This window comes from Sparus aurata, chromosome 3, assembly GCF_900880675.1.
Source record: "Sparus aurata chromosome 3, fSpaAur1.1, whole genome shotgun sequence".
Classification (NCBI taxonomy): domain Eukaryota; kingdom Metazoa; phylum Chordata; class Actinopteri; order Spariformes; family Sparidae; genus Sparus; species Sparus aurata.
Window position 1 is genome coordinate 9,648,801 of NC_044189.1, and position 23,066 is coordinate 9,671,866.

Below are 23,066 nucleotides of genomic sequence, written 5' to 3' on the forward strand. Positions count from 1 at the left end.
GTCTTTCTAAAAAATCCTTCTAAAGACCTGCTGATTTCCCCTTAAATGTTTGTTGATTGAGAAAACAGGAAGGCAGGCATGCGCTCAGTTCATTAGTCACCCGGTGAGCAAGGCTTAAGGTACGCACTACCCAGGGGCACCTCTCTCTCTCCAAACATACACAACTCAGTACTGTAAACACACGCTCACACACAAGCTGCGCATAAGGAGGAAGCGGCAAAGCGCACACACAAATGCATCCATGCAGTCAAGAATGTGCACAAACTATAGTGAGTTCACAAGTGTTAAGTGCTTCATATAGAGTATTCCCAATCAAACAAACACACAGGAATACACACGGAGGTGTGATTTGCTAGGCAGGACCGTGAAACGCAGCTATGTGAGAAAACACCTCGCAGTGCAAACAGAGCCACACAAGGCAGCCGCTTGTTCCTTGGCCAGAACCCGGGGCAGCGCTCCTCACATCTCTATGAGAGGAGAGGAAGGAGGCCGAGGGAGGAGGAGAGGGGAGAGCGGAGTGATCAGATGGGACCAGACTAGACATGATGGAAGGCATGAAAAACATGAGCAGGCACAAGAGTAAGAGAAGAGGAAAATAACACAAGAGTACAGGGACGATTGAAGATGAGGGTTCTTAGAGAGGCAGCATGGAGGATGGGAGGACAGATGAAAAACTAAGACACAGCTTGAAAAGTACAGAGAACTAGAAAAAAGGTCATGTGGAAGGAGATGAAAAGGGTGAATTAATGACAGGATGGAGAATAGTGCTACAAGAAAATGAAAAAGGGAAAGGTGACGGACAATTTAGCTTTTGCTAAATTCTGCCCCGAAGCAACTGTCCAATCATAGCTTAGCAAGTGTGCTCAGCAGCGCTGAAGCAATCCTCTGTATGTAAGGAGCTGGGAGGGTGGCGCCAATCCAAACCAAAAACATAAGAGCAAAAGGGGTCAAGAATGGACGACTGTGTTTAACTGCAATCGTTAGCATGCCTGGCTATATAGCTTAATAAAAAGGTGCTTTACTTTCAAGGCCAAGAGTTAGCACACATTTAACAAACATTATTTATTGAACTTTGTGGGATTCCGTTTTTCACCTCAGCCTCCAGAGCAGCTCTTTTTCTGGGACCAGAGGTGATTATAGTCAGACACTGCAACAGTCGTAGAGGTCAGTGTGTTTACCAGGAAAACTACAGCTCACAATCCGCTGTATGAGTATCACAGCTAGCTGTTTGTTTTACATGTACAAATGCAACTCTTACCCTAACCACAAGCAGGACACAGACCCATTCACACCAGACAACCACTGATCATGCAGCTGGTAAATAACATGCTAGCTAACTAACTCTTGTCTCGCAAGAGGACAGTTGAGAAAGGCATATTCACCCTCTGATGAAACTAGCATTAGCTTGAATAGCTTTCTATCTACAGCTGATAAAATTAAGCCGGCCACAAATGTAATTTCAGCTGGCAAATCTGACAGCCGAGGGGCTCAAAACGAGAGGGTGCTTCGTCTTAATCCGGCTGAATCAAGGACATATTGATTCTAAAATTACGAGAGGTTACCTGAAATCCAAAGCTCCTTTCTACACAGAGATGCAACAATCCTGCCATTAAAAAAAGACCTGTCAATACGGCTCTGCTCTTTCATACTGAACCAAACAACGACAGGGTAATTCCACCCAGTGTGACAGTGATTTGTTTTCTCCCTATTTCACGCTTAAATTTGGCTCTGTGACTACCTCTGCCGCTGTCCTAAAGGTAAAACAACAATGCCAGTGCGCCCCCATTGGGTGTTCATACATTGTCCTCAGAGCGGTGCGGTGGAATAACGACACATTCTTGCCTGGAACGGGCTGTGAAGTTGAGCATGCCTAAGTTTTCTATTATTCAGGCTACTCTGTTGTAGTTCTTCCACCGAGTATTTGGCATTTGTTTTTTTGAGTCGACTATACATTGGGGCCCCCAAAATCTTGCTATGCTTTCTGCAGAGACAACAATGAGCCACTGCGTCTGGAATCCAAAAATCCAACAGAGGATTTGTTCTCCCTCCTCTCTTCTCTCTGAAAACACTTCCCTTTTTCCCCCTCAAGCAGAAGCAGACTGTTTGGAGAAATGTGAGCTTGTTATGCTTTATGATCTGCAATCTGGTGTCTTATTGACACGTTGCCTCCTCTAAACGCATGAGAAGCCTTTAATAACATACCTCAACGTCCCTCGCAGCCTCACGTAAAAAAGGCAAAAGGTAGGTTGAGGATGTAGATGTATTTTCAGGCCTCCGCGGCTGTTTAATTTTCAGACGGTTTTCCAGCTCGGCTCAGTCTGGATGGCGGGTATTCCCCTCCATGGATATGAATCTATGAATTTGCTGGTAAAGGTGACCCGCAGCCAAACATTATAATGACTCTGGTGCCGGGGATATGTGAACGTTAATAGTCTCCCGGACAAAGCCAATCTTTTGTTTTTGCGGCCAGAAAAATACACACATGTACAGTAACGACATTAATTCTCTCCTCGCTTATGTTTGTGAAAGAGTTTTTTTTTTTTTCTCAAACTGCTTAATTGCTTTTCCCTCTAAACTATGATAATTGTGCCGGACACTTTTTTCCCAGTCTGGAAAACTTTACTCTGATTGGATGACGAGTTGCCCATGTTTCCCGCTCTCCCGCTCTGTTCTGTTGCCACATACATTTCGGGGTGCTGTGATGCCTGGCAGCCAGCTAATAGACTTGGTTGTTTATGTTGGCTGTCGGAGACCTGCCAGCTAAAGGTCCTGGAGCCCAGCTGTCATGAAACGCTATACTGAATATTTCCCCCTCAAAATCAAAACAAAACCGACGTCAATAGCGTTTATTAAACGACCAGAAATCCCACCTCTGCGCTGCTATGCGTCGTAGATGTTTGCTTTTTTGGCTACCAAAACCTGGCAAACACATGGAGATGTTTGTAATGTGTGTGCTGTGGACGACGCACATTAAACGCTCAGCGCTGTCACGTTCTCAGATCCAGTTTTTTTGAAGCTTCCTGTGTTCCCTATCTGCTCTATCTCTGCCGCAGCGTCTGTTAACCATCAGCGAAACACCACTTCAAAAGCCATAAGACTGGGATAGATGAAAAATAATCTAAAGTATAAAACAACAAAAAGAACAAAATTACTTAATTACCATCTTGACTGTGTTTGGATAGTGTGTGACTTCTTTGCTGTTACAAAGAAAACTTAAACACGAGGAAGTAATTTGTCTTGCTGTTATGTTGTATCTGGTGTGTGTGTGTGTATTGTTAGCATATGTGTCCGTATGAGTTTGTGACACTGAGGAACTGGAAAGAGTGTAGGGGCCAATCTCCATATGACTGTTTGAGCGCCTATTTTATGTTTGATCTCATAAAAAATGTCTTTGTGTGAATTTAATGAACATTTCAATGGATCGATGTAGGGATACAATCATAACCATATGTATGAAGAACCACTCCTGGGACCACTGTAATGTCTCTGTGTCTGTTTGTTGGTTATCTAGACTAACATAATTGAAGTATCCTGCTGTTTATACTATTAAAGATTTTGAAATGTTTCCAATAGTCAACTTTATTTTTTGTTTTTCTGATCTTTATGCATTAAGTCTGGACATATTTCAGTTGTTTTCTGAAAATGTATGTGCGGCCTCTATCGTACGTCCTCGCTTTGTTATTATCGCTACTCAACTTAGAGTTTTTGTCAGAAGATCAGTGACCACTTTGCGCTAAGCTAATCAGAATCCTAATGGAGAAGGAACAAAGACATAAAGTGTTAGTATGTGCGCATTTCTTACCATGCACACATGTAGGTCTACAATCTGGGAGCCGGATCCGGGACCATGAGGCTTCTGCGAGACACCCTTGCTCTCATTGAGATCCAGAAAGACAGATTATCTCTGGCATTCCACATCTGGAAGCAGTTGAGTGCCGCGGAGCCGCTTCTTCTGAGAAATATACAAATATGTAGGACAAAGTGCACATGAATGGAGGGGGGGTATGGATCCTTGCTGTATGTCGCTGCATCTAACCGTGTCCTGATGGGCTTTGAGGTTCAGGGTATACATATTCGTTTTTGCTTTATAATTTTTAGGGACTGCTGTACAAACCAAACACGGTGTATTTGTTAACATGTGTGCGTTAACACTTATTGTAGTAGCGTGACGGTTAGACTCTCATGCCTGTGTGTCAAGTACAAGCAGGAACCAGGAGGCGGTTAGCTTAGCTTAGCATAAATGCTGGAAACAAGGAGAAGCAGCTAGCCTGGCTCTGCTCAAAGGTAATAAACCTCTTCTATCGTCACTGTGAAGACCACTTTATTGACGCATTAATCTTGTCTTGCACCTGAACTTGTGATTTTAACACAATGTTTTTGTAATTTGCATCAAACCACAGAATATAATAGAAGAAACATTAATTAGTGAGCTCCAGAGGTGCTGGAAGATGTACTTTTCAGAGCAAGGCTAGCTTTTTCCACCTGTTTCCAGTCTATATGCAGAGCTAAGCTAACACACAAATACCTCTAGTTTTTATATTAATCAGACAGATACGTGAGTGGAATAAAATCTCATCTTTCCCAGAGCATCAAACCCTTCCTTTAACAACTGCATGCAACAGAATCACCTGATACTGTGACCCGCCTGACCACATGCACTTGAGCTGAACCGTCCGCTGTGGGGGCTCCTGACGACCGGGTTAAAACAACACCACCTCCAGAAGTTCAACACAGGCTCATGACCTTTATGTCCGAACAGTTGAAAAAGTGGTTTCTACTTTAATCAGGATTTATTCCTCAACGGATGAAATTACCTGCTCGGCATCAGCAAGAGGAGACTGAATACAACCATATCTATTTCTTCATGTCATACTTGTTTCTGTATGTAATTATCCATTTTAAGTGGAAGCCTTCGTAATCTCTCGCCGTCACTCTTCAATTTTGTCAGAGAAAAAGCTATTACACTGTTTTTTTTTTTTTCTTAAATTGCAGGATTTCATAAAATAGTCAGCGTGTGAAGTCGAGCGAAAACACAAAATGTTCTGACAGGAACCTCGGTGGAGATTATACATAATGGACCAGCGTATTCACAAAGACGCACCTGCGTGAACAGAATACCCCTTACACACACACGCACACAATGATGAGAATAATATTCTTACATTAGTGTATTCATTAACACCCTCCAATAAATGAACATTTCCTTCCACGTGCTCCGGCTCCGTGGAGAGCGATGCGTGGCATGTTAGTTTTTTTCCCCCATGTGAGATGATTCATGTGAGCACACAGCGTGGTAATGACCGGTTATTCGCTGTGCATCAATCAATTAAGAGAAGCCGTCAAAAGCCTCATGATGGTTTTAATATGTTGCCTCTTCCGCCGACTCACTGAGTCGGGGTAGGTAATTGCTGCATAATTGCTTGGAGTCATCTCAGGTAAGGACTTTACCTGGTTAAAGTCTGTCGCCTGAATATAAATGCGCGGAAAGTTAGTTTCAGGCGGCTTGTTTGAAAGCAGAGCACTTCTCGGTTCAGCTGCCGCCATAATACATAATAAAAACTGAATTGATAAAGTGATGATTAGTATTACACCTGCAGGAGGAAGAGAGTGAAAACAGAGAGGCTTTTCATACAGAACAGAGCTGACAGACCGGAGCAGTGACTGAGGGGAGACTTTAGATATATGTGGCACATGCATTGTTGAAGAGAAGTATTTAAATACCTTTACTTCAGTAGGAGTAAGTAAAAGTACTTATATACCAGTGCAAATGTAGTCAATCAAAAATAAAAGCTTGGCACTGATAATGTTACTAAAGTAAAAGAACTTTCACTTGTCTACTGTCGGTAGTTCGAATTTATGTAATTATTACCAATGTCGAAATCTGAGGTTTTCATAAACGTGACTATTTTCTTCACAGATTAATCTGTTATCTCAAATGTTCTCAATTAATCAATGTATCGTTGGGTTCGTAAAACTTGAGAAAATATTAAATATCACAATTTTATTTCTGTCCAACCAATAGTCAAATCCCTCAAAATTATCAAATCATTTCTCGAAAACTGTTCATCTGATCTCCTTCACATTCGCCACATTTACTGCTGATGACATAAGGAAGTGCGATGTCGACTGTGGTGAAATTTGGACGTTATGTTAATACATTTTGAATAAACAGCTAACACTGCTCCGTGCAGCAGCGGAGGGGGATGCCTACAGTACTCACGCTTCACGGCTCTGCAGACTGAAGCTGCACTCGCGAGTGATCCCTCTCACGTGATCTCATGGGGAAGTAGACGTAAACCAAATGGGGATTAGCGTGGCGCAACAACTTGCTACAGGGACACACTAGAGTGAGAGAAAAAACAATAATAAAAGGTTAAACATATATCTGGATGAGTGAGGAGAAGCAGTCGGCATGAACTGGAGGTGAGATGTCAACGGCAGCATGCAAGCTAACGTTAGCCTCAAGGGCTGCAGACTCCTGACATCACCAGATGATCCGTCATAAAGTTTAGCTTGCCTCACCTTTTCTCACCAAGTCTTCTTGAAACTCTCACAACACTTCCAAGTACCTCAGCAGGACATTTTCCAAACACAACCACAAACTGTTTGATCCTAACGAGCCAATAAAAATAAATAAAATCAAAAAGACGAGCGTAATTCACCTCACAGTCATCAACACGACAAACACCGCGCGCTGAAATATTCAGAGTCGGTGAGTCACAGTCTTGGCAGATCTAATAAGACGAGGCTTTGCGCAGAGAGATACGCTGACATTCAATTGTTCTGCATTTGCCTTTCAAATGAGCCTCCTGATGGTTTGAAAGTCACATGTGTCACGATCCAGCTGTGCCACTTGGAGGTGACAGAAGCGTTGTTTTCCGCCGCTGAGTAAAACACAACAAGCAGGGCTGAACCTTTGTTCCCTTCACTCTATACCGCCTCTTCCATCGGCTTTACTTTCATCATCCTTCTTGATATGACTGATATGATTTATCAGGAGGGAGACGGCAAACGAATATCATCCCTAGTCGTCTTGTTTCCAAGCGCATTCGGTCCTAGTAAGCCCCCCGTTGGTGCTTCTGATTAATACTTCCTGGCCTCGTTTGGTGCTGACAGTGGTGCCCACATTCAGGGCTCCTTAGCCTCTCAGCTAATTAGAGTCATTCTTCAGTAATATTTCTAAATCAACTGTTTCCTCTAGCCTATTTGAGACCTAATTGGAAGCATGTGCACTCAACCCAAAGGGCTCCTTTTAACCCCTGACACTTCAAGAATGTGTCTGATGCGGTCATTGATTTTCCCTTTGCTGTTTTTCTTTCTTTACTCTCGCAGCCGGAGAGAACGTGTGGTTGTGAAACGTTGCCGTTTTTTTAATTTGAGGATCAGGGCGTAGATGTGGTTGTGATGGGGGAGGTTTGTCTTTAACATTATCTACATGTGTTTATGTCAAGTCTTCTGTCGCGATCCAAAGGAGGGTTGAGCTCGGGTCAGAGCAGCTGGCAAAAGGAGTAACATTTCACCAAGAACGCAGGATTTACCTCAAACGCCTTCTTACACCTGACATCTAACAAAAAAACACTGACAGACGAGACATCTGCAGATGCCGTCGAGATGCAGAGTGCCTTTTTTTTTTTTTCCTAACTCAGATTTCACACCAATTTCATCATCGTCACGGCGCCTTGTACAAATTCTCCCATACAGACACTTTGATTTGATGCTACTCGTTTACAAAGTCTGCTACACGCGTCGTTAAAACATAATGGGAAGATTGAAGCATCCGAGGATCTTGAGTGTGTTGCGTTAACGAACTCCTGCACGCTGTAAATATCACATCTGATGGTAAACACTCAAGCTATATTGTAAGAAGACTGCGTGCAGTTTTGGATCGCGATTATTTCAATTCTGTTGTGTTGGATTTGGCTCCTCGAGCTCCTTTTGTTATTCAAAATGTTTTTCTCTCCGTTTTAGACAAACTGTCTCCCGTCTGACTCCGCTGTGCGAAACAAAGCGGGCCGCTGCTTCAAACCCATTACCCGACACAGACAATGCGATTTGAAGTGGTCTTAGAAAACTTCACAGATTTTGAGGATATGCGCTTGCTCTCTCTCTCTCTCTTTTCCTTAACAGTCCTGGATCCCACGAATAGTTTCGCCTCCGCCTGCTGCAGTAAACAATGGCTTTGGTGTTTTATCTACAAAGGCCGGCTGCCTGTGAACTCGCCCTCATCATTAACGTCGCTCCATTTCGGTGGATCTGCAGATTGTTGGGGTAGATTCGGCAGACAAGTGTGTCACATTTTCTCCCCGGCTCCCCAAAAAAAACCCCAAAAAACAACATGAAACTGGAGATAATTCCAAAGACAAATGGTTGTGATATTTTCCGGGTTGTTTATTGGTTGAATGGAGCGACGCTTGTTTCCTTCACTGAGGCCACCTGAGCTTGTCGCCTTTAACGCGGGAAAACAGAATTACAGATTGGAAACAATCGGAGGGAGAGAGGCTCGGCGGGAGATTGATTTCTCAGCCGCTATTTCTGATCCAATAAGCTTTACCTATCCTTTTTCACTCCTGATCCGCCTCCCCCCCCTCGCACACCTGCTTCCTCACGGGACATTAGTTGTGGTAAAGGGGGGGGGGGGTAAGACAAGCCGCCTCTCAGCCTCTGTTGGTCAATGCATCCATCTTGTTGCTCTGTGAACGGTGTGCTGCTGCTTTCAGGCAGACGCACTCATTCTCACAGTAAAGTAAAATGTAATGCAATGACAGAGGGAGATTATTATGTGTGAGCAAACACTCCCTCCCGCCTCGGCGCAGAGAACATTCAATTTGCAGCAATAGAAGATGTTACACAAGGGGCTCGGCTTCATCAAGGAACACTGGTACTATTGTGCTGCAGTCATAACCATGATGCACTGCACTTTGCGCAGCGCCGAGCCTGCTCCTCCGGGAATACAACTGAGCTCCATACACTCAACCAAGACAAACAAATGAACTTTTATTGCAGAAACACCTCGCAATCATATCAGTTGAGCAAAGCTCAGTCCTAAGGTGTTTGTTCCAACTCCATGGAGGCCACAGTTTGAGGTGTGATGACACTTTCAGGGGTTCAAAACCTGAAAGAAATCAGCGGAAACTCTTCTTAAACCTGAAAGCCCGCTCAATCTACAGGTAGTTTTGCGTTGTGCAGCATATTTCAGTTGATGAGACATTCTTAATCAATCGAAGGGTCCAAGAATCATGAATGTAACCGGCTAAAGAACCAAAGCTAATTTGGTGGAAGAGGGTTAGGAGCAGACCTGGGGAAAATCAGGACAAATTCAAAATGCAGTTGACCAAAAGTGACCTGTGTAGAGAAATAAAACCAACAACTGCCGGCATGATGACCTTCCACCTAAAGGATATGTTTAGTTTGTTTTCAAGTCAGTCTGAAACAATTCTGAAATGCCCGTACATTATGTACACTAAAAGAGTTATCAGTCGTTTCCACAGTATTTTAAAGTTAATTTAAAGTTTAATTAAGACTTCAGCTGTCAAACATCTCCCAGGACTCTGAACCCAAATACCGTGAATACTGGGTCAACGAGGCCCAACCTGAGCGCCATCTTTCTAGAAACCGAGCCGACCTCCGAGGAGCACTGTCCGTCAAGTAAATATCACACTATGTTTCTTTGCTTCACTAGGATCTCATCGTGAGCCCCTTGGTGTTGTCACGATACTGGAATTCCCAACATTGATTCAATAGCTTGAAAATAGTGATACTCAAACCATATTCGATAACGGCCAAGAGGGTGTAGAAATCCTGTGTGTTATGCCACAACTGCAAATTGGAAGAAAGAATTAGGAAGTGCAACTTGTGCATGTGAAAAGTATTAAAAACCATTTCAAACATACGGAATCAAGAGTGACACTAGAGCCTTTACTTAAAAACCTATTACCTTTTTTTTTTTTTTTTACTTTTTAGAACGTGTTGTCGTGACTTTTTTCAGATTCTTCTTACTCATTTACAACTGGTGTGAAAGTAGTTTTTCCTCTCAAATTTGACACAACTCCCTTGTGCAGCTGTCTGAGTGTGTGAGTGCAATTTTGAGTTGTCAGCACCGGAATTGGCAGTGCTTCAGTCACAGACGCATAGTAATGTCATGTAGGTGCTGGGAAGTCTAAAAAAAAACAACATCAAACATTATCCAAAGGGGCCATCAGTGCCAAAGTGACATTTACCTGCGGAGCCTGGGTGTTACGGGTGCATACGAGGCACTTCTGTCATTAAGTACCTGGTGTGTTCAACACTTTCAACCAAGCTGAGGTCAACACTGAGAGAGAGACGCTGATGTCAAAGGTCTCGTGAAGGCGCTTGGCCACAGCGGCCTCTGCTGGGTGGTGGAGGCAGAGCACGCAGGGGTGGAGATCACTGATATAAAGTGTGGAGGAGCACAGCTGTGAAATCCATTCAAGAATGGGATGATTATCTCTAATTAGCCTAATCCCGCATTAAACTATGTGCTCATGCTCGTGCTTACCTTAAGATAATGAATCGCGCTCAGCCAACTGTTGTGGATTATAATTGATGTGAACGGATCCCGAGTGCACGCTGGGCGAGGCTGCGGGACGCATCTGTCCTGCCTTTGCACAGCTGCCGGAGAGCGACGGCAGCCATGTTTGGCTTTTTAATTGAACTGGAATGCAGAGGTGTTTGCCAGATTTAATCAGGAGCCGGTCGTGGACGGAAACCTCATCAAATTATACCTGAAATGTTTGCCGATCATGTTCGCTCTCTCACACGGCGTTATCACGGGGAGGAATATCTCATTAATATCTGACACTGATTAGCATATCGGAGATAACAAACCGAGAAAGAGAAGCTGAGAGCTCTCGGTGTGCCCTAACACGTTACGAGAAAAACAAACAGCCAGATTTACATAATGTCTATTAATAAAAGCTTTCGAGTGTTTGAAGGGAAGCTTTACGACAACATGGCAACACTTTCTATACGGGTAAATGTCAACCACAGACAGAGACAACAAACGAAACGGCTGTTTAAAGCAAAAAACTCTCACGACACAACAAACGCCATTGTCTGAGAGTACAGTGTGCCGTGTTTTCCCATAAACTGCTCTAAGAGACCTCACTAAAGCTATTCTCAGCCCGTTTTAAAGAGTGGCTCTGATATAAATCAAGTAATTGCAGGCAGAGTCCCATGATGTAATTTAAGCGTTAAGCTCTGAGACACAGAGATGGGCCATTAAAGTGGAATAAAATGATGTAGTTTAATTCATCTCCATCGAGCGGCCTTTTTTCATGTTCAAACAAGCATTTTTTTTTTTTTTTTTTTTTAACGTGGTAATTGAAAGGGCTTTTTATGACACAAAGTGTTTGGGTCCCAAACTAACGCCCTGACGGATTAAGGGGCATTCACAGAGAGAAGAAACATGAAAGCCTTTTTCTTGGATCTTAAACGATAACTTTAATCTGCGAGCCAAATTTTTCTCCACAGCAACCTACAGATAGACGAGGCTTATGTGTCATCATCGCAGTCCTGGCAGATTTCAGCATTACTGTATCGGATACATAAAAAGAAATACTTGTTCGAGAGTGACAGTTAAATCAAGACGCCGACGTGACATTGCTTTTGGTGTGTGTCGCCTTGTTACAGTCGCACATTAAATGGGATTGGGGGGGGAGGCGTTTGCTCGGGGGACGACTAAATCTGGAACGAAACGAGCGAGAAAAAAACATTATCATACTTTAAAATGAGCTTTTCTGCGCCTTTAAATCAAATTCTGTTAGTCAGAGACATCTTTATTGTGTTGTTGCTTCCATCCCCGGTGGAATTTCCTATAGTGAAAAAAAAAAGCAGAGGCTTTGAATAAATTGGGGAAACAATTCCCACGAGAGCGGGGGGTGGGGTGGTGGGGGCTTTGGAGCAGCCAAACCCGCCGACTAAACCAGAAAAACCAACATCAGCCTCCGTCACTGCCATGTCATGACATCATCTCTGCTTCCCCTTCACCCGTGTCCCTGTGGTCTCGACTCCCTAATTCTCTGGCTCGGATGCTGATGTTCCTCAAAAGGGCTGGGCGACTTAATCCGACGCTGAGAGACAAGAAAATAACAGCGCTCGGCTCTGGCGAGGTCCCATCTCTCTCCTTGCAGCGCTTCCATGTGCTGTGATACAACCTGGCATTACCAGCTCGGACTGCGCCCGAAATTAGATAGAGTTAGTTTGCTTTGGCTGCACTCGCCGCTCCACGAGAACCTGGACGCTGTATGAACTCTCAGAAATGTCTCTAATGACAGGCACATGGCACGGAAATGTGACCCCGAGCGAGAGATAATCACTGTCATTCAGCGTTAGAGCAAATCAGTGTGGGCTGTTAACACCGAGACCAGTACAGACCTACGCCAGCAGCGGTGACAATAATTTAGATGACATGTATTTAAAAAGCTTCTAGATATGTGTTAGTGCTCACATAATTGTGATGTGCGATAAACACATTGAAAAATACTGCCTGAAACGCACTGAATACGAATTTTTTTTCTTAAAGACGTTTTACTTCTCATCAAAAAGGTAACTACCTAACTGGACGGGAGTTGCAGGCTTTTGAACTCTGTGTGGGAGTGTCCTTAAAGAGAAGTTAAGGATACATGTAAGCTCCGAGTTTCAGAGTCGTAAGGGCCTGTTGTTGACGACATTACCTACAACGATGTATTAAGGTCCTGCCCCAGACAGCTTAAAGGGATAGTGCTGGTTTTTTGAAGTGGGGTCATATAAAGTACATATCTATAGTCAATCTGTTCCCTACCGTAATTGCCATTCAGCGCAGCCTCAGTTTGCAAAGCAAATTTTAAGCACCTACAACAAGGCCCACCTAAAAAAATCTATATCAGTTCAAGTGTACGTTATATAGAGAAAATTCACATCGCTTTACATCGCCGTCAGACCGCCCTTTCTTTTGGCACTACATTTTCTCAACTGTAGAACCTCCGTATCCCGAGGTGGGCCTTGTTGTAGGCGGTTAAAATCCGCTTTGTATCTGGACTCTGTTCACTGCAGTGCAAAGCTGACCGTCTTTATATGTACTTTATGTGACCCCACTTCAAAAAACCCGCACTATCCCTTTAACAAACATTCACACCTGGGTTCACCTTGCCTCTAGCACCAACATGAAGGCTGGTTAAGTCAACGATCAACAAGTGGCCCTAAGGACTCTGAAACTGACACACGTGTCCTTAACATCTCTCTAAGGACACTCCCACACAGAGTTTGAAAGCCTGCCAACTCCCCTCCAGTTAGTTAGAACTGAACAAGAAAGATGCGGTCCCATCTGTGCAGAGAGGAGGGAGGAAATGCGAAGCCCTAAAACGACGACACAGCTTCCAGTTTTAAATGGTATTTGAATGTACTTGACTTCTAAGCATCTATGCATTGTTTCAGCCTGAAGTGAGAATGTGCTGCTTTCCCCTGTACTTTATAAAACACAAAATGAGTTCAACTTTGACCTACTGCACCCTTATATCTATGGAGTAAGATCGCTGTCAAAAAGACGTGTCCATGATTCTAACATTCGTATTGTTAAACATTTGTGTGCAAATAAAATTGTTGTACACAAAATTCTACTGTCATATACACAAGTCCGAGAAATTGTTTGGGTTAGGATTGTTTTTATGTGAGTATGAATCTAAAAGCTGTGAGTGCAAAGTCTTGTGAGCACGACTAATTTCTACAACTACGAAGTCCTCACTATGAACACGAATTCAAGTTTTTGGGTACGAGTAGAAAAGTGTTGAAATGACGTCACGTAGGTCACAGGCAGGTCACAGGAAAAGTAATCGAACTCCGATTATTCCAAACGCGCATGCGCTAAAGCCTTAGCTAACAGCAGTGGACCGGGTGGAGTGGAGATGCCAGCTAAGGTGAAGCATCACAGGTTAAGTCAATAACGTTGTCCAGTATTTATTTATAAAATTGTACTATTTAAAATAATATGCAGTTCATGGACTTACAGACTTACTGCTTTAGCTTGCAAGCTAACGACATGTAGGTGATGCGAAGTTAGTGCTACTATTACTAGCATTAGAAGTTGGTTGTGCTAGTTAATAGCACTGACCTGCAAAATATGAAATAATTAATTTGAGACATAATGTTGATCAAAATACGACTTTATCGATAAATTATGTCAATTTCTGTATAACAGACAGTTGCTATAGACGCCGCTCTGATCAGAGGAGCACAGATGGAAAGAGGCTAAAAATGAACTATGCGGGACATTTGCCTTATGGTTAATTTTTGCGTTAATTAAACAGCTTCAGAGTAATAGTGCTGATTAAATTAACGACTTGTAACTTGTTACATGGAGAATGGAGCCTCCGACCCGGTGTCCCAGCTCTCGTCTCTGCAGCACCGTGACACAAACGCGCCCCGTAACCCGTAATCTCTTGTTTATAACAGATACGACTACACAATATACACGTCATAATGTGTGTATGATAATACATCGATCCACTGATTGATTTCCCGCTGGCTTCCTTGTAGACAAACGCACATGACCGAGAGGAGGGTTAGCAAAGAGGAACAGAAACCGTACTTATATGATGGACAGATTTATGTCAATTTAGCTTGCAAGCTAAATCAGTAAGTCTGTAAGTCCATGAACTGCATATTATTTGAAATAGTACTTTATGACATAAATATTGGATATGTACGTTATTGACTTTACCTGTGATGCTTCACCTGAGCTGGCAGCTTCACCCACAGTGCTGGTGTTATGCACCGGCCGTGAGTAATTTGGTGCCCTAGGCAAGATCTTAGCCGTCAATTTCACAATCAATGTTCATACACTCACAAAGAAACTGCATGTATGTATTCAAGATTTTATTTATTTTAAGTCAAAAATATCACACCAAATAAAAACCGAAGGAAGAAACAAGTGATAAGAATACAATATAAATAAGGCATTGCACAAACATATTATCTCTCTGCCTCAGAGTGCCATCTTTCACTTATCTATTGTCAGCCGCTTTGCAAAGCAACCTCCAACTCCTCCATGTTGTCATGTGGGTATTGTGCTCCTGGCTATCCTCATGAACCTTCAGCAAGTGGCTTGCATTGTTCCAGTCCTTTAGTCCTTCCTTAGTAAGTCTGTCCTTATTAAGTCTGTATTGTTTTGGCAAAAACATTTAGCAGAAGAAGCAGTGCAAGCTATCATTTCTGTTTGAGCACATCAGCCAGCTTCTTTTGATTTTTTCAGCATTGACTAAGACTCTGTTACAAAAGTCATGTTGACATTCTCCCATCTTTGTTTTTGGAAAATGTGTAACTGCTTTTTTATTTGAACTGGTCCTCTGTGAACTAGTCAGAAGAGATGTCCAGTCAGCAGGTCTATTGGTGCCTTTAGTCCTGATGCTGTGTCACTCTGCTGTGCTGAGGTAGAGGGACAGGAGCACCTGATGCTGTGTCACTGGGCCGGTGAAATATTTTAAAACTGCATCTGAAGAGAGAAGAGAAGTACATGTGACCACTGCATGTTACATTTTAATAAAAAAACAAAAACAAAAACAGATGCTTTATGGGTGCTATACATAAGACTAATAATGAACATGTGATGAGATTCATTCAGTTCATTGTCATTGCAATACAATTAAGTCTAATCAGAGTACAAGTGCAGTGTATATCTACATCTATATCTATCTACATATATTCATTCGCCTATGAATGATGTGGGAAAGCTAAGATGTGGAGTATTAACAGTAATACACTTTAACACTGATGTAAACTTTAACAAACATATACTGTGACACAATAAACCAACGGCTTACGACGACCCTGTTACAAAGGGGATGGAAAACTAATAGCATTTTAACTGAAATACTACCAGGAAAGACACCTGTAAAATAACACCTGAACAGGCCTAACGTTAACTTTCCAAACGTCCCTGATTAATTTAAGGTGGAGTAACATTAACGTTAACACACGTCGACTCAGCTATTTTTTGATTATTAAACGATGCTGCTATCTTCCGAAGTAAGCTAGCAAGCTAACAACAATGGTAACTACGATCATTAAACTATTAATTTCCTTTCTCTTCATCACACCGTTGCTGTACCTGTATCTTCTTCACGTCTTCCTCTTCTTTCCTTCTTTTCCTTCACTGGGCGCCGGATGGTTTCAGTTTTTTGGACCTTGTGGTTCTGCTACAGTTTCAGTTTGGTCTTGGGGTCTCGGTCCAGTCAGATTCCGCCTCTCGACCCCTCACAGAGGACAGGTACAGTGCACCGTTTGGAGTGATCGAGGTTCGATTACTTTCCCTGTGACCTGCCTGTGACCTACGTGACGTCATTCCAACACTTTTCTACTCGTACCCAAAAAATTGAAATTTTCATTCAATAAATTCAAATAAATCAGGGTTATTGGGATATTTTAGTGTTTTAACTTAATTATTTATTCTGTGACACATCTGAATCTTTACTTAATAATTTTGTACATATTTTTGGTCACCAAAATTAATGCAACGCATTTCATTTGAATTGTACTGCACGCTAAACGCACGTGCATGTACTGTACGCACCTATACCCCATCTCTATCTCTGCCTTATTTTGACCAGTATAATTCAAACAGTCAAGTACAGGAAAAAGTACAGGAAAGCCACAGGCGCCGTCATACAAAATTACCAAGGTCCTTCGAGCTGAAGCAACCAAAATAGACCCAGCTATTATTTATGCTGTGAATTACGCTTATTTTTTCCCATTTAGCACGTCAACATGTGACAGGGCCAGATTTGAACCTAGCGGTGTTAGCATTTCATGAAAAGGCCATGAAGCCATTCATTATGGGATCAAAAAAAAAAAAATCAGACATTTACTGCCATTTAAAGAAAAAAAAAATGACATGACTATAATTACCGAATTAAGCTGTGGCACAGTAATTCAAGGTTATGGCATCGAAGACAATGAGAGAAATGGAGGAGGGGAAGGTAGAGCAAAGAGGAGACAGTTCAGATAAAGACTGCTGACCACAATTAAGTTAATTGTAACACTTAACCTCCGTGTTTGAATTAAGAGGAGACAGGAGGAGAAGAGAGCACGTTTCTTCACCACTAATAACATTTTGTACATTTAATTCCACTTTGAACAGTGTTTACTTGCCTTACCTGCCGTTTATCAGAAGTAGCTCAAACATTTCCCATCGACTTCTCCTGTTTCCCTGCGACTTCCAACAGTCAAAGCGCACATTTTGTCCCAGGTGAGCTCCCGTACTCGACGGCGGTTTCAGGAAGTAGCTCCACTCACAACAATACGCACTTTTCTCGCCGAAATACGACACATTTCCCCCACATTTGCCACGTAAATCAGGCTGTTACATCGAAAACTTTCAAATGTATAGACAGTCCGCGGTCCGGGCACAGTTTACTCTCCAAACAGTGACGTGTAACTTTACCTCTTTCGTTCATTTGGAGCCACTTTGCTAACGTTAGCCAAAACAGCTAAGTAACAGTAACTCAGAAAGCTGGGTTCAAATTCACAGCAAGACTGAGACAAAGCCGGCTTTAAATGTGCTTTCAGACCGTTTTAAAAGTGGAGTAGTGTTAATACATAGAGGTAGGTAATCAAGCTAACGGCTAGTTGTTTATTTACTGTGGTGTGTCTGTAATTTTCTGTTAAAAGTGAACGTTTAGTGTGTATTAGTACAACTTCTGCACTGTTTACAAGTGCGACGTTCACCTTTAAAGTCATCTTTGTCTAATATTATGCGATAAATCTGATTACCCTAAAGTAGTGGTTCAAAGGGGTTGTTAGATGTTTAACAGTACAAGAATAATATATTTTCTGCCACACAAACGTGCATTTTTGTTATTTCAGTTCTTTGCTTTTTGCCTGAAAATGACAAACATGTACATTGGCAGATATTTTAATATTCTTCATATGCAACACAATGAGGGAACAGTGACTCTTTGAGCTGGTATCCACTTGTAGATCAATGAAACCTCTGATAAGAGGTCACAAGAAGGCTGGGAACCCTCATATTAAGGCGATTCATGTGATTTTAAAGGAAGAGGGGGCAAACATTACACTTTACCAGAGACTAAAACGAGAGCATGGATGTGTGTAAACAGTTTCAAAGTCCAGCAAGCAAACAAAGAGTTTGCACATCCAAATCTGTCAATGTCAAGTCTTGACATTCTGACCTGTCACCAAAGATGTCTGTCAGTCAATGCATTACTAACAGGTGTAGCAAATTGTTTCCTTGGGTAAGATTGTTCACCTCAGAGTTGCCCCTAATTTTAGAGGTTTTGCCCTTTTCTAATGAAGCATTTTGCTAATAACATTAAAGGGGGGATCCCTCACTGACACAAATTAAACTGCAGAGTCCCATTTTAAACAAATTATTGGTTTATAGAGGTTTTATTAAAGGAAGCATGTGAAAATGTTCATAAATTCTTTCATTGTGTTTCTAATAAATTGAATTATAGTGAAAAACAAAAATGTTCCTCCTTTTGTTATGGACCCCTGGGGGTCTTAAAGAAACTGTGACAGATGATTAGCAGAAAAACAGTTGGCACCTGTTTTGATATCTGATTTATTGTAATTAAAATGCCAAATATTCTCTTTGTCCAGCTTCGCAATTATGGAGTTATGTTGTTTTTTTCTGTCTTGATTGCTTTTCTTGATTTTGTCAGTAACTGTCGGGGGAAATAAGCAATTTGATTACAACACCTTAGGCTTTTGAAATTTAATGATAGGTTTTATCTTTATTTTCTGACATTTTGCAGACTAAACAACTGGCAAATTTATCAAGAAAATCATTCAAATATGATCTGATAACGACAGTCAACTTAAGTTGCATCCTAAATAGCACATGAGGACATTTTTAAGACCATATTAGCATCAGTGTGGTTAGAAATGCCCCTATCTGACATTTTTAGATGCACAAAAGGTATCAATACATCAATTTGTGTAATTTCATATATATGTTTATTTTCTTCATTTGACTTCTTACAGGACGATGCCACGCTTGCAGTCAGGGGTTTGGAAGCATTTCACCCCGGCTATCAAAGATGGTAAGGAAACCTACATGTGCAACTACTGTTTGAAGACATACACGAAGAATGCCACCAAGATGCAGATACACTTGAACAAGTGTGAGGAGTACTCTGTGGCTTCGCAGCAGTCACCAGGCCCTGATGGGAGCTCCTCCGCCTCCATTCCTGTCCCCTCCTTCTCCCTCTTACCATCTGCCAGTCCGGGGGGACAGTTCCTCATTGATTCGGTGGATCAGCGCAGCCAGGCGTATGCTGACGAGTGCCTGGCGAGAGCTGTGTATGCCACATCCTCACCTCTCACGCTCACGGACAATATCTACTGGAAACGTTTTTTCAGCGTCCTCCGACCTGCTTACTGTCCGCCCACCAGAGAGGCTTTGTCCTCTCACCTCTTGGACTGTGAGCATGACAGAGTACAAAGCCAGGTTCAGGAGGCCGTAGGGAAAGCCGACTGTGTCACTATCATGTGCAGCAGCGGCTGGTCTAAAGCAAAAGACACCAGAACTATAATTTATATTGTTACAACTCCTGAACCACTGCTCTACAAATGCACAAAAACAAAAGAGCAGATGCACCAGAGCAAATTTATTGCTGAGCAACTGAAAGACATCATAAATGAAGTGGGGCCGCAGAAGGTCTTCACCGTTGTGACTGATGACGCCCCGGAAATGACGGCAGCTTGGGGTCAAGTGGAGGAAGCCTTCCCGCACATATCGGCTATCGGCTGCACAGCGTGTGGAGTCCAGCGGCTCTTCGATGACGTGCTTGCACAGCCGTCTGTTAATGCTCTGTGCACGAGAGCTGAGCAGGTGGTGAGGTATGTGACAGAGCAAAAAATGTTAGCAGAGACTTTCAGGTGCTGGCAGACCACAAAGACCAGAAACCACCGCGCTACTGGGACAACCTTGGTGCTGCCTACTAGTTCTGACTGGACTGGTGTGATTAACATGCTCAACAGCCTCCTGGAGGGTCAGAACTCCCTACAAGACATGGCCGTGTCACCCGCACTGGACGTTGAGGCTTCCTTCAGGGCCACCATAAAAGACGCAGCATTTTGGAAAGGGTTAAGCAGCAGTCAGAACCTGCTGTACTCGATCGGGAATTATATTAGTTACATGAAGAGAGAAGAGAGCACACTCTCTGATGTTGTTGACGTGTTCATTCAGTTAAGACATTACGTCGGAGCTTCGCTGTCCGAGTCTGTGCTGCACAGCAGCGAACAGAAAGCAGTCATGGCGTCATTAGACAGGTGTCAGGAGTTTTGCATGAAGCCCATCCACGCAGCGGCGTACATGCTGGATCCAAAGCACGCCGGACAGCAGACGCTCTCAGGGGAGCAGATAAATGGCGCTTACTACGTGATATCCAACCTGTCACACCAACTAAATCTTGACGATGGTAAGGTGCTCGGGAGTTTTGCCAGGTTCTCAGCCAAGGAGGGACTGTGGAAGGGGGCCGGGATTTGGAGCTCATGTCAGCACGTGTCGGCATCCACCTGGTGGAAAGGGCTGTGTTCCTCCGAGCCGCTGTCCGCCGTGGCCTCCGCGATACTCCAGATCCCACCGACAGCAGGTGCCTGCGAGAGCGCATGGTCACGCTTTTGCAACACAAAGATGCCGTGTTCTGTCTCAGCAGACAGGGCGCAGAAACTGGTGGCAGTGCAGGCCAATCTCAACCTTTTACAGCCAAGTGATGGCGAGTGCGCTCCACTGGAGAACGAGGAAGAGATTAAATCTGAGACTCTACAGTAAGACAAACTGTGGTTTGCAAAGGAAATAGATTAATACAGTCTCAAATATCAACAAAATACAGACTGTAAATGCCAGTTGAGTTAGTGTGAGCTTTCTCTTTCTTTGAGATCACTACACTCTGTTCATGCCTGTGGGAAAAATGAAGCTCATTCAGAGTGACTGAATCGGATGCCTTAACATGTTCTGAACACACAGAATCATTACTCATGTGGTAATTATTCTAATTTCATTTTTTGCTGTTTTAAATAGTATGTTTCATCATAACAATGAAGCTGCTAAGGATTTAAAGTGCTCTATGCAGTTTGAGAAAATAAATTGGAACTGAGAAAAGTAATATTTACAAAACCAATATGGTAATAAAACAAACTCAGAAATATTCATTCAATGAATATTACTCTATAACTGTATAAACAAGCTTTCCTCAGAGGGAAATAAGCTCCCCAGAAAAGTGCTTCAAACTTGAAAGGTGGTTCATTTAGTTTAGTCAGTCAGGAAAATTAATGACTAAAGAATTCTGATTAATATTTAGTCCCTGACATAGTGCATCTTTTACAAGAGCTCTGTTCAGGAGTTCATTTGTTACAGTGTTTATATGGTGTAAATAAAACCATTGTATTTATTGAAGATAATTGGTTTGTCTTGTTTAAAAACATATGTAAAAAAAGGGGAAACTTTTCACAAAAATACAGTATGTTCCTTTTAGAACAGAAGGAACAATGACACCTTTTCCCTTCTTTGCTGAGGTTTAGATGAGAAGATTACTGCCACTCATTTATGTCAGTTAAACATAAGGCTGCAAGTTGTCTCAGCTTAGAGCAATTATAGTAACAGTCCTGCATGTAACAGCTGAAAAACTCTTCAGTTTATGTGCAGATTAAATGAGAAATAACATGTTCATTAATCAGCTTTATAGCTGCTGGGTGGTGGATTTGTTAGCCTTAGACAGCAACGGGCTAGCAGTTATCCCACGTCCAGTCTTTTGCTAAGCTAACCAGCTGCTGCTGGGCTTTTACCCTATATGTACCAGGTAGATATGAGTGGCATTGATGTTCTTATCTATCTCACAGTAAGAATCCAAAAGCGTATTTCCCATAAAGGTCAAACTGCTGCTTAAAGGAAGAAATAACGGCCATTTTCCAGTCCTGAGATTTTATTACCAGCCAACTGAGAGCAGTTCAATACATTTCAGTTGGAAAACGAGGGGAAAACTCCAACTTTAGCACCTTTTTTTACATTTATTAAAACACAAATTAAAGTTCTAGCTTGTAAGAAAGTTAAAAGTATCACAAAGAACGTCTGTGGCGAAACCACTGAGGCACGCAGTGTTTTCACACACACTCACTCACCGCTCTTTCCTTCCTCTGTCAGCCTTTCTGCTGTGTTCTGCCGGTGGTTTGGCACTGGGGGCTCTGAGGGGAGATCTGGGCCTTGTAAATACGAGCATTATTAATCTTAATAGGAATGAGCCAGGACGCCTCTTGGAGGTGTCTCCGCTTCGTGGGCAGCAGAATCGATGTAAATCTCACGGCGTCCGATCTCCACCGCGTCACTCAGTAAATCTATCACAGCATTACATTTTCCCTCCCGCGCTTCTCACAGTGGCTTCACTGCGCTGCACGTTGTCTGTTCTACATGTAGGCAGTGTAAACAGATGTGTGAGCAATAATTACAGTGATGGTATGCATCGTTTTACAGATGAAGAGAGCCAGTCTCACAGTGTGTGCTGGTAATGACAGATGGCAGCGCGTCAGTCGGCTTTAAAGTTGCCCTGAAACGCACGAAACTAATGTAATAGTGATTTTCAGCTGGTGGGTTGACCCTTGAGGCCGAGGTAATCAGTGTAGAGGTCATGTGTGCAAAAGCTGAAGAGCTGTTTGTGTTAGTTCCTAACAGGACCGTAACAAATAATTCCATCGTAACATTGAAATTCTAAATTAATTTAAAATCTTGAGCAGTCGTGTCTGTTCATCCTGGTTAAACCCGGCATTTCTCCAGCATCAATAACATTTATACAACCACAATACACCAAACATCTATGTCCGCTCTGACACTATTATAGCAAAAAGATCCCACTATGTGCCTGCGTTCACTTGGTGCTCTGTGCTCCATTTAATCCGATGACTCACTTTATTCAAATTAAGGGTTTTGTCAGGTTTTCTTTAGGGTGATTGCGTCACAAATATGACAACAGGCCTTCCAAGCTTCATTTGAATACCTCAATAGAAGCTTCAAAGGTGAAATAAACGTCATTCAGTACACACATTCCAATATTGATCTTTGG

General features: G+C 42.6%; 1 protein-coding gene across 1 annotated transcript; it reads left to right on the forward strand.

Moving 5' to 3' along the window:
- The first annotated feature begins 17,203 nt into the window (after positions 1-17,203).
- LOC115579048 (uncharacterized) lies at positions 17,204-21,409 on the forward strand. Its single transcript, XM_030412504.1, has 2 exons — positions 17,204-17,236; positions 18,994-21,409. The coding sequence occupies exon 2, from the start codon at positions 18,998-19,000 to the stop codon at positions 20,783-20,785; it is 1,788 nt and encodes a 595-aa protein (XP_030268364.1). The 5' UTR covers positions 17,204-17,236; positions 18,994-18,997; the 3' UTR covers positions 20,786-21,409.
- Positions 21,410-23,066: the final 1,657 nt, after the last annotated feature.